The sequence below is a fragment of the Cyrtonyx montezumae genome, unplaced genomic scaffold (assembly GCF_038088225.1).
Source record: "Cyrtonyx montezumae isolate F1298 unplaced genomic scaffold, pur_monq_1.0 scaffold_8, whole genome shotgun sequence".
NCBI lineage: Eukaryota > Metazoa > Chordata > Aves > Galliformes > Odontophoridae > Cyrtonyx > Cyrtonyx montezumae.
Genome location: NW_027072089.1, coordinates 69947895 through 69959530, shown reverse-complemented (window position 1 = coordinate 69959530; position 11636 = coordinate 69947895). Strand labels below are relative to the sequence as shown.

General features: G+C 41.8%; 1 protein-coding gene across 1 annotated transcript in view; it reads left to right on the top strand.

Annotated features, from left to right (window-relative positions):
- Positions 1–471: 471 nt before the first annotated feature.
- RETREG1 (reticulophagy regulator 1) overlaps positions 472–11636 on the top strand; it is a 52057-nt gene continuing 40892 nt past the window's right edge. The window contains exons 1-3 of the mRNA XM_065752867.1: positions 472–728; positions 8460–8566; positions 10263–10293. Coding sequence (XP_065608939.1) covers positions 472–728; positions 8460–8566; positions 10263–10293 — 395 coding nt within the window. The remainder of the gene's footprint in view (positions 729–8459; positions 8567–10262; positions 10294–11636) is intronic.

Here is an 11636-nt window from a genome sequence, read left to right as displayed (position 1 = left end):
GCTGTTTTGCAACTGATGCTAAATTAGGTGTGCTCTCCGGAGTTTGAAGTTGTCCTCTCTGTGTAAGTAGCAATAGGACAGGATGGACTGGCCCAGGCTGTGCCAGGGGAGGTGTGAGGAAGAAATTTCTCCTCAGAGCTCAGAGACCCTGGAACGGGAGGTGGCGGAGCCACCATCCCTGGGTGCGTTCAAGAAACATGAAGATGTGACACAGAATCACAGAATCTGAGGGACGTGGCTTAACGGCTGGACTGAGTACCTCAGTGCTCTATTAGAACCTAACGTGCCTACGACCCGCAGCAGCAGAAGCAGCTCGGCGCCGCCCTGCCCGCGCACCTGCCAAGCGCATGCGCAGCCCCTCGTGCCACCTGCCGTGGTGACGTCACCGCCGCCGCTCGGGGTGGGGGCGCCCCGCCTCCCGCCCGCCCGGCCCGGCTCAGCCCAGCCCGGCCCGGCCGCCGCCTCCTAGCTATGGCGAGCGCTGCGCCCGCACGGCCGCAGCAGCCTGAGGCGGCCGGGGAGAGCGGCGGCGGCGGCGGGCGAGAGCGGCCGCGGGGCCCGCAGGATGCGGCAGAGGTTTCGGGCGGGGCCGGGGCGGCGGCGCCGGCGCCGGCGGAGCTGCTCGGGGAGATGGGGCTGGCGGTGGGCTGCTGCATCGCGGCCGCGCTGAGCTGGGAGCGGCCCCTCCGCAGCCTGGGCGGCTTCGTCTGCGCCAACCTGCTGTTCTGGTGAGCGCCCTGCCGGGCCACAGCACGGCACTCCTCCCAGCCCCGGGAAGAGCCCGTGCCGCTCCCGCTGCACCCCGGCTCTCCGAGGGGGAGAGCTGCGGGGAGGAGCCGGGCCGGAGCTGCCCGCGGTTGTGACGGAATGGCCGTGTGCTGCCGCGGCTTGGTGGAGGCGCGTGTGCTTCGCCCCGTGGGCGGCCTGCTTAGCGGGACTGGCTGTGGGAATGATGCTGCAGCGCGCCAGCTCGCCTTCCCAGCTGAAGTTTTCCTGGTGGGGTGTTGTTTGGTTGGCAAAACACGGGGGTGGACTCGTTGTTGTGTTTGTAGTGCGGCTTCTGTTTGTTTCTGTATGCAAAAAAAGCTTGCCTTTCTTTGCGAAGCTCCTTCAGAACTTGCCCCTGACCTTTGAGAGTGTTATGGGTTAGGACTCCATGTGGTCATACAGCTGGCCAGGTTGGATGGGGCCCTGAGCAGCCTGACCCGGTGGGTGGCAGCCCTGCCCGCGGCATGGGGTTGGGACTGGCTGGGTTTTGAGGTCCCTTCTGACTTGAATCCTGGTTCTGTGAACCGAACAGTTTCCATTGCCTAGAGCTTCCTGTTTTCCTCTCCAACCAACGAGGCAAACAAGTAAATAAGTGGATTAACTGCAGACTCCACCTAGTTCCCCATAACCATAGTGGTGATCCAGATCACAGAGAGAGAACTTTCTGAAGCTTTGCGTTGCATAAGAAAATATCTGTGCAGATATTTCCAAAACCATTTTATCCTCTCAAATCCTAGGAGTAGCGCGTGTAATATCAGTTGACTTTTGTTATCAGTCTTAAGTGCCCTTGGTAAGTCCTTTTGCTGGGAACATAATTATGTGCTTCTGCTCTCAGAGCTCACTTGTTCCGACAGCAACTTGGCGGGTCATAATGCTTTATGCTTCTTTGAGGTTGGCTTTGATAAAATCAAGAATGGTGTTTAACAGGCTTCATTTCTATGCCTTAAGGAGTAATAGCTGCTGGACAGTCTGTTTGCTATTCTTTTGTCCACGTGTATAGTGCATGCAGTGTATAATGTGTACAGAAAATCTCACAGTCCTAATGCAACTTGTGAGGTGACCTGTGATTGAAGTTATTTTGTCGGGATTTGTACTCACTCTACTTTCTTAGTGTCAAAATGAGTTGGAATGAGACTAAGTCAGTGTAAGAATTGCTTTTATTTTGATGATATTGCCTTCCCTCCTTGGAAAGCTCTCTCCTGATGCCAGGGGAGCTGAGAGATAAACTGGGGAGTTATCCAGTAAAATTCTGCAGTTTGTGACTGGAGGACATCAGGAATGATCTCGTCAGCAAACCTCTGAAAGCTGACACGGAAAATTAAACACCGCTTTAAATCTGGCCTTGCATTTCTCTCCTTCAGTGTGTTGGCATTACGTAGCTGCAGCTCAGTGTACTTGCTGCCTCTGCTTCCCTCCGGAGCTCCAGTCCAGCTGGTCAGCCTGGTTGCTGTGACTCAGCTCAAGCCAGGACCCAGTGCTGGGTGTGAGTGGAGCTCAGCTGCATCTGGAGCCTATCCTCACAGTGCTCGGTGCTAACAGCAATCTGGGCTGGAGGAGCTCTGCCAGTTACTGCCTCAGTGCCACTGTGCTGTGCCTGGAATACCCCCATCCCTCTGCGGAGGTGCTCGTGCTCTCAGGGCATAGGGCCTCAGTTGTCAATGCTCCTCAAAATTGAGAAATGCAAAAGGGTGGCTGAGGGCTCCTGCTGTATCAGCAATATAGGTAGTGGGAGGAGGAGGAAGGGGAGGTAAAGTTTTATTTCAGTGCTTTCCAGCTGTTGGAAGAATAGTGATGGTTCCTTCCTCCCACCCCTTTAATTTTGGAGGACAGCGTCTTCCCTCAGTTATTTTAGTCCTGGATGTTTGTCTTTCAGAACCCTTTGTGCACAAACTTTTGCAGTGTGAGGTGCTGAGGTAACTATTTCTCTGTCTCATCACAAAACCTTTGTTATGTTCTATGGTAACCTCTTCCCCCGAGAAATTTTTCAACCAGCCACTGTATGTGAATGCACTTTTAATGTTTACTACTGAGATGACAGTTCTTGTGGGTACAAGAAATATGCTAATTTAATTTCAACCTGTTTAATGAGGTGTAAAGCACCTTGTTCTTGATAGCGACCAATGGATGTGCTTGGGCTGGGAATTACTCAGTAATTAGGGGGGTTGGACTCAATGATCTCTAGAGGTCCCTTCCAACCCCTACAGTTCTGTGATTCAGACCCAGCAAAAGCATGCTTTACTTCTGCTGGAGGTAGTTTAAAAACTGAAGTCAAAATTCCGCATCAGTAAATGAGTTTTGTTTTTTGTTTTTTTTTTTCCCCCTATTTTATACATACAGCACTGAATGACTGTTCCCAGAGCAGGCACGCTCTGTGCTGGTGCCAGAAGTTTAGTGCAGGCACCTGAAGCGTCAGGCTGCCGGCTGATAACTTTCAGCCTTAGAACTGATCTTAGACAAACACTAACAGTCAATCTTAGGCTTTATTCTAGTGTCCTAGCTGAATTATTGCCTTCTGTGTGCACTGGGAGGAGTGGATGGTGCAATTTTTCTGTTTTATTCTCGTAGTCTGTCATCTGTTTGCTTTGTGTGTTTTAATAGTTATCCAACTTGATTTAAGACTTGCTACTGAATTGTTTCTTACTTGAAATCTCTGCTTGGTAATGATAATGCTTACTGTGAAGACATCTCAATAACCTGTACAGTCCTTATTTTGTTCTTGTGAAGCAGGTAAATAGTTCTGGCTAAGCATTTATTTCAAGCATTGGCCCGCAAACTGTAAATACTGTTACATTGTGATGGACAACTTACCTTTAAAGCTAGGTGGAGCTGGTGAATTTGGGAATCTCACTTTTATTCCCTGGTGGATTTTAGCAAGCTCACTGCTTACAAAATACAGTTCCAACCTTCTGCTATAGGCAGGGACACCTCCCTCTAGACCAGGTTGCTCAGAGCCCCATCCAGCCTGGCCCTGAGTGCTTCCAGGGAGGGGAGGATTTACACCCTCTCCAGGCAGCCTGTTCCAGCATCTCACCCCCCTCACAGTAAAGATTTTCTTCCTGATATCTGATCTAAACCTATCCTCTTCCAGTTTAAAGTCACATTCCCTCATCTTGTCACTGCCTGCCCTTCTAAAAAGTCCCTCCCCAGTTTTCTTGTAGGCCCCTGTCAGGTAATGGAAGAATGCTGTTGGTAAGAAATTCAGAGACTATATCAACTGTATTGGCTATCTAAATTTGGCTTTTAATCTCACTTAAGCATCAGTTTTTGAAAGTGCAGGTAGTGATGGTGTACTCCCTGTGGCTTGAATTCAGCTTACACTCTGTCAGAACTGTTTCAGCTGTTTCTGAATCCTTTCCTTGTCAAACAGATGCTTGCCCAAAAGCTTCCCATGCTTTCTGAAGTCAGGTTAATATTCTGATAGTGATGTAAGCTGTGATTTAGTTGTAGGGGCTACTTGTTTTCACTTAGGCAGCTTTAAGCTTACGGTTACTTTTCCAACACGTTATTAAAATTTTAGAAGGTTTCAAAGGTAAAGTGGAATGGGAGGCTAAATCAATTTAATTAAGAAAAAAAGCACCATTATCTCAACAGCTTTCTCGTGACAACTTGCACAGTTTTGGCTGAGAGATTGGTTTACTGGAATGAAAATTGACATTGTTTAAGAGCCAGGCTGTGTTACATAAAAAACCTGGCTACCTTACAGTATTTTTTCAACCACTCAGCAGAAAAGAGGATCAATCAGAAAATAAATCAAGGAGGATAATTGAGGAGCTGAGGGAAAGCAAGCATTACTGAATAATTAAGGACCAAATCCAGGATGAGGACTTTACAGAAGGTGGAAATCCTAAACAAAGCAAAATTGCAACATGGCTTGGGTTTGTAGTTTCCCCATGACACAGACGTTCTGTGTCTTAACAGAACTTGTCTTGAGAGAAATGATGAGTTTTATTTGTAGCTCAAGGTAACGAGACCTTTAAAATAGCAAGCATGATTCTGAGAACAATGGAAGTTATAGGGGGCTGTGCTACACTCCATGGGAGATGTTACAGGACTAATGAGAGCTTTAGAGAAAAGGAGATTTAGGGCAGCGTGGTGGATGGAGGTGGATTTTTTAACATCAAACTGCTGCTACTGTATGAGAAAATGGGATTAAGAGTTCTTCTGGACTTTCCCAGGGTACAGGTTAATTGAGGTCATCTGGGATTGTTTGTATGAGAATAAAGGAAGCTGGGTTCTTTGATTTTGTGTTTTAATTTAACATACTTTTAACTCATGGAAGCATCTCCTGTTTTCACTGAAGTAGTGGTAACTTTTGATGTCATGGTAGTCTTGGAAGGTGTGTTGTTTAGGTCACTTGAACATGTTCCTTTTGAGTACTTTCATTTTAAATGCCCATCCGAATAGAATCAGTTACGGTAAATGCGATCTATAAGCCACTGAGGCAGTTCTAGCTACTGCTTTCCCCAGGAGGTTCTCCTTCAGACAGCATGAGATAACATCACAGTGGAGTATTTTGTTAGTCATCCTATTTCTCAAATCACAATTCTGCTTGCAAATTTACCACTTATAAGCAAGTTTCTCTATGATGATTGAATGCGGAGCATTTGAAAGGGTTTTTTATCATGTTTTTGCTTAGGCAATCATATTGCTCTTGTTTTTATTTAGACCTGTATATAAGATAAAAATCTTGTTTCCCACAGTTGAGGAAGAGAGCATATGCCATTTAAATTCATATCCTTTGTCTTAGTGACTTTAGCTAATAATCATAATTGTGTGGAGTCGTTTATCAGTCTTTGCTTTTTGTGCTGCTTCTACAGGTGGCTGCCAAGTGACAACAGCTTGAGTTGGTGAGAATCTTCCTTGCAGTGCGAGTTAGTTAGTTATTCTGGAACCTTCATTTCTAGTAAATTGTAGGAGGATTTCTAGGGGATGGCCATCCAGGTTGATTGATGCCATTTGTGCTTTCTGGCTGAACAAATACAGTCCTAATGTGCTGTACCAGGCTTGGCAAATAAACCTCTTGAATAAACAGCTGAAGATTGAATTGTCCTTAACAAAGAAGCAATGAAAGAGAATGTTGCAAGTTTTAGAATAGCGATCATATCCTCTTCTGGTTTTGGTTGCTTGGTTTTATATCTTTTTAGTTTTTTTCAAGTATTTAATGACAGAATTTTTAGTCATTAGGCACTGCTGGATGGAAAGCATCTTGGTTGGCTGGTAAGTCATGAATTGACTGCTTTCCAGTTCTTCATTCATTTCCTGTTTGAGTGTTTTGTTAAAACCTCAGAGGTCTGTGTTCTTGGGTAGCATGCTTGCTTAGAGAGAACTTAAAGTGAAAGAGGTGTCTCTTCCTACTTTGTATGTGAACAGAGTTGCACTTTTCTCCACTATGTGGAAAGTATTTTTAAACTTTGAAAATGTAAAGAATTGAAGGAGCATTCTATTACAATAATTCGCATACTTTCAACTAACCAGACCCACAGCTATTTGTCTTCAAGCTGCCGGGCACTGACTGTGCAGCTGTTGTGAATCTGGATTCATATGCTGTGATTTCTTTGAGAATCTGTTCTTGATTGCTGCAAGCAGGTTGCTGCAGATCAGTCTAGCAGAAGGCATGGAAGAATGGCCTTCATTCATCTTCAGACAGAAAACAGTTCTGTCCAGGAGAGAGTTACTACTACATTATTTCCTTGTCTACACGCGTCACTGTAGACTTCTATCTGAATCAATGTTAGGCCCTCCCAGTTTTGTCAGGTATGTGTTTTAGACACATTCAAGTTAACACTGTTAATAAGAGAAGGAAAACCAAACCAAACAACACAACTAACTCCTAATTGTAAGTAAAAGTCCTGCTGTGCCATTGTGAGTATTTGTTAATGTGGTTGCTACGCCTCTTGTTGATAATTCCTTTAAGAATGCTGAATCCCTACACCATTAGCATAGTGTGTGGTTTCCAGATCCCAGGCGTGTCAGACCACCTTTCAGTAAGCTGAAGGTAGACACATGCCACAAAACTAGGGAGGGCATTATCAGCCATTGACCTCTAGGGGATTTAAGGGCATACACTTGTCTGACATATGGCTCAGTTTTTCTGATCTGTATTGCTGGAGCACCTGGGGGCTGACACACAGCAGCTATGAGAGCTGTGAGTGAGTTTGTATGAGATGGCCTTTATCATAAACAGCACTGCCTAGATAAAAAGTATTGAAAGAATAGAGGAAAGATTTACAACAAGCAACATTAAGCCACTAGAAATCCTTAACAACTTGAAGTTCTCCAAGTTAGCGAAGAGACTGCTGTGATAACTGCTCCAAATTGACAAATAGAATACTTATTTTTTTTTTCCCCAAAAAAAGTTATGGAGCAGGAAGACTGTAGTATCAAGAATGTAGAATGAGATGACTTGGAAACATCTCTTAGACAGGAAGCTACCTTGCTAATCCTTGATTGCTAATCCTTGTCCACGCTAGTGCAGCCATTTTTAACAGCAGGTGACAGCTGTGATTGCAGTGTAACTGTGAGTATGGCTTAGTTGTGACTCGAAAGTAGGTCAAATGCTCTCTGTATTCTTTGGAAGGCAGTGAGATTCTTAAGAGTGAGTAAAATGCATGTATGAATGTGCACGTGTGCACATGCATAAACATCAGTGTTGATGTATTTCAGCTGGAGGACTGGCTGGTGATAACAGTTAAGTTAGAACTTACTATTTGATCCTATAAGATACTAAGGAACAAGCACCATGAAGAAACTATAGGATAGTCGTAATATTAATTCTGTACAACTTAAAGGTCTGCATTTGTTACAGACAAAGTCTGCCAAGTGGCTTCTTATTTTTGACTGTTCTCAGCTTCAATCATTCATTTGCCTTGAAGTTAATCATTTTTGCTCTTACCTTGTAAAAGATGCTGATATGCTCAAAAATAATTACTGTTATCAGATCTCTGATGGAAGGTGCTTGAAACAAGTTGTTAAAATGCTTTTTTCATTTAACTCTTTTACACATCAAATCCTTTTTTCTGCCAGTTATGATATTTGTCAGTAAAGCAGAAGTGCTGATGTGGACACATGTGGAGAGCAAAGTCAGCAGTGCGTGAGATTATCAATAGTCTGTTGTGAGTCTGAAGCTGTTCGACTCAACTAGGCATGCTGTAAAAACTTTCTGTAATGAAGAACAAAAATCACAAAAGCTCATTATGAAGACAAGTTGGAGTACTGTGCTGTGAATGACGTGATTTTACCTCATCTTTGCATTTGAAAGAATCATTTGTGTAAAAATCTGCTGTGAAGTTAGGTCCTGTAAGAAACACAAGAAAATGTTTAATTTTTGCTGGATGTGAATTTAAAAAAAAGTTGTATTGCGAAGACAATTCATGTTACTAAAACCTAAGTTGGTTTAAAAAGTAATGCTTCTAATGCAGTAATGAAAGTATTCTGTTCTGTATACTTCTGTGCTTAGATAAAAGTGTGGACAAAAATCTGTTAAAAACTCTATGTATGGTTAAATGAGCTTGTGCATGCTTGGAGCTTTCAGCGTTTGCTTCCTGGGAAAGCACTAGGGGAAGAAATTAAATTTGATTTATGTTATATTAGTCTATTTTTTCTCTTCATTTTCAATACTAACAAGGCCTGTCAGTTTATATGTAATTCCAATCTGTTTACAAGAATTCAGTGTTTATTTCTTAACATTCTAGGTTTGTTGCACTGACCCCTTGGAGAGTATATCATTTGACTTCTCTCATAATACTTGGACTGCTAGTTGTACAGATAATAAAGGATTTGGTGTTATCTAGGATAAAAGGTAAGGCACTATAGTGATAAAATTCCTTGCTTTAACACTCATGTTCCATAGCATATCAGTACATTACTATATCTTTTTCAATATTATGATACTAGGATCATTGCACAAATATTAGCTGTAGCCTATGATGATCTGTTACCATTTTCCATATAGTTCTTCTTTATTTTATAAACAGGGTACGATGAAACTTGTGAAGCATGCGTATAGCCGCTGTCAGTGAACAATCATTCTTGTCTCTCAGCTGCTTGATCTGAAAATATATTTTGTTCCTAAAAGTTCCTGTCTCTTCTGACGTGACACTAGATCACTGTTGGAAGGTTTGGGAGACCAAATAGGAATCAGGCAACTTTGGAAATAAATTGAGAGGTGACCTATTTTTTGCACTGTTAAGTGAAAGATATTTTTTTTCTAGTTTCCAGTTTCAACTGTGGTTTCTAGGGCATAAGAACTCTTTATGGGAATGCTATCAAGTTTGAAAGAGATTGATAGTTCTTCAGCCAATTGGCTGTTTTTTTATGTTGTTATTTGTTTTTAATTTCTTGTGTCTTGTACTTCATTACTGTCTTGAAAATTCTTTAGCAAAATGATTGTCATTGCTTGTCACTTCAAAAAAATCTCCCTAATAACAAGTACATATTTTGTTTGTTCTTTGTTCATTCCAATGCAGAGTGTTTGAAACGTTATTAAGGAACATGGGAAATAAGCATCAGAGATGCATGGTGTTCCTCTGCAATATGCTGTCTGTTCATTTTTTACTTCCCCAGCCTGTTGTTTCCTGCTAAGTTAGAGCAATTCTTCACAGACTTTTATGAAATATTGTTCATTGTTATTGCCTTCTCCAGAGTCTTAATTGCCATTCTGCTGCCTGCTTGCTTAGTGGATGACTTAAAAAATTTGTCATCATTTGATTTCTAGGCTCAGTGTTGTGTAAGTTACCTCTAATGTTGAATGCCCCACCAGCCAGAAGGTGGTGATTTACACAAGTTCTCTCTTAGCTCCTGCTAACATTTTCATATTGACAAAATGCAAGAGGAGCTGATATTTACCAGCTAACAGAGTGAGAATAACATCCCATCTTCATTTGGCATTCGCTTCCATTTCCATGTGATTATTCAGCCGTTCATCATAGAGGTGAAATCAGGAAGACCTCTGTTTCCCAGCTTTATATTTACAGAATTGTTATTTTATACCGCTTAAACAAACACTGAAGGCAATGTATTTATTTTTTAACACAAATTTCATGAATGGTTATTAAATGAATAGAATAGAAATGTTTCTTCTTGTAGTGATTTGAAGATTGTCACTCCAAACAGCAATTCTTCCCAGTATAGCACTTCTGTACAGCTACTTCCCACTTCCAGCTAGCCACTAGATGGCAAGATTATTACAGGATTGTAAGGAATGTAGAAAGTGATTGTCAGTTTGAAGTTGTAAAGCAAGAGATATGTTGGTTATGTTCTACTTCAGTGTGAAAATGTAGCCAGAAATTATTCTTTTCATTAATATTTTAAACTGTTGCATTAAGTTTGCAGAAAAAGATAACTTTTCTGACAATTATTACTCTAGTTTTAACTGCCATGAAGACTTCATTAGTCATTTTGTCCCAGATTTGGGCATTTCTACAAATAAAGTAGAAGGAAACTGTATATGGTTTTGGTTTTCGTGCATTGAGTATCATCTTATGTTCTCGTTGCAGGTGCACACCTTTGGAGGAGCATCACTGGCAAGTAGGTACATTATTTTTAATATGCTGCTTATTTGATATCATCTTTTCTTACAATTAATCTGGAATTTGAGTGTACTTTCCCTGTAATTAAAATAGAAATTGAATTATTTTAGTATATTTTCTAAGTTTATTGTTTGTTCCAGTTCTAATAGCTTTCTACAATATATATATTTTTTAATTTTAATTGTATTAAAGAATATATCAAGGTGTCAAGTTCTTCTAGAAATGCCTTTTCTCAGAAGGATTGTCATGTTTTCTGTTTTCTGGGAATTGGTGTTTCCTTTGTATCTAGTTAATAGGAAAAAGTGCAGTGCTGGTTAAGGAGGTTGCTTTCTCCTAGAACATCATTGTATGAGGGCCCTCTAGAAGTAGGTAAGCTTGATGTGATGTCCTTTATCTCTGTAATAAACAGTACAAGTAATTGATTTAAAATTTCATTTCTATTAAATATTAGTTGATATCTACAGGAATAATTGTGACATCTGTTGATTTCCAATTGTGCTGACTCGGCTCACAGGCAGATGTTTGTATTATGTTGTTAGGGTGGTGTATGTAGTTGATTTCATTTGTTCAGGGTTTATAGAGTATTTCTGAATGGTTTGCAGACCTTCCAAATAACAGTCTGTATATTTAAGGTATTATTTTCTGAAAAGACCACCAGTAGTTAGTGTACATCCAGTGTCATTTGAAAGCAACTGTTGCATTACAAACATGCATTACTATTCTGTTGTATTAGGCTGTGAGTCTTAGGAAATCATTGTTTCTCGTGGAACAAATTACCGTTTTCTCTCTCACTGTAGCCTATGCTGCTGGCTATTATAATGCAAGTGTTGTAAGTCTCTGAGCAAGGTCATTTGCACAAGATCAGTGTGAAAGAACCCAGAATCAGTCTGAAAGTCCATCTTGCCCTGTGTCTGCTCTCTAGCAGGAGGATACATCACTTGATACATCGTTGAAGTTCTGCAATTTGTAGTACTTGGTCTTCTTTACCGGAATCATTTAGCATAGTGAGAAGACTCATTTTACTGCTTACCCCTTCCTCCAGAATTTTATCCAAACAGTTCAAAACTGTATTTTAGTTTTATATAGGTTGCTCTGAAAGTAATGCCTCCCATTTATTTCCATGGGAGCTACAACACCTATAAAGAGCACAATAACACTGTTTGATAGAGCTATTCTCAACTACAATATACTATTTTTTAACATAGTGCATAGCTAATGGTGGGGACTAGTTACCCACAAGAGCTCTTCGTTTCCCGGTATGCCAGTTGTGAATGGCTGTCTAGAAGGTGGCTTGTCTTTCACGTCATCCTCATCACTGCTGAAATGTACCAGCCTTCACCT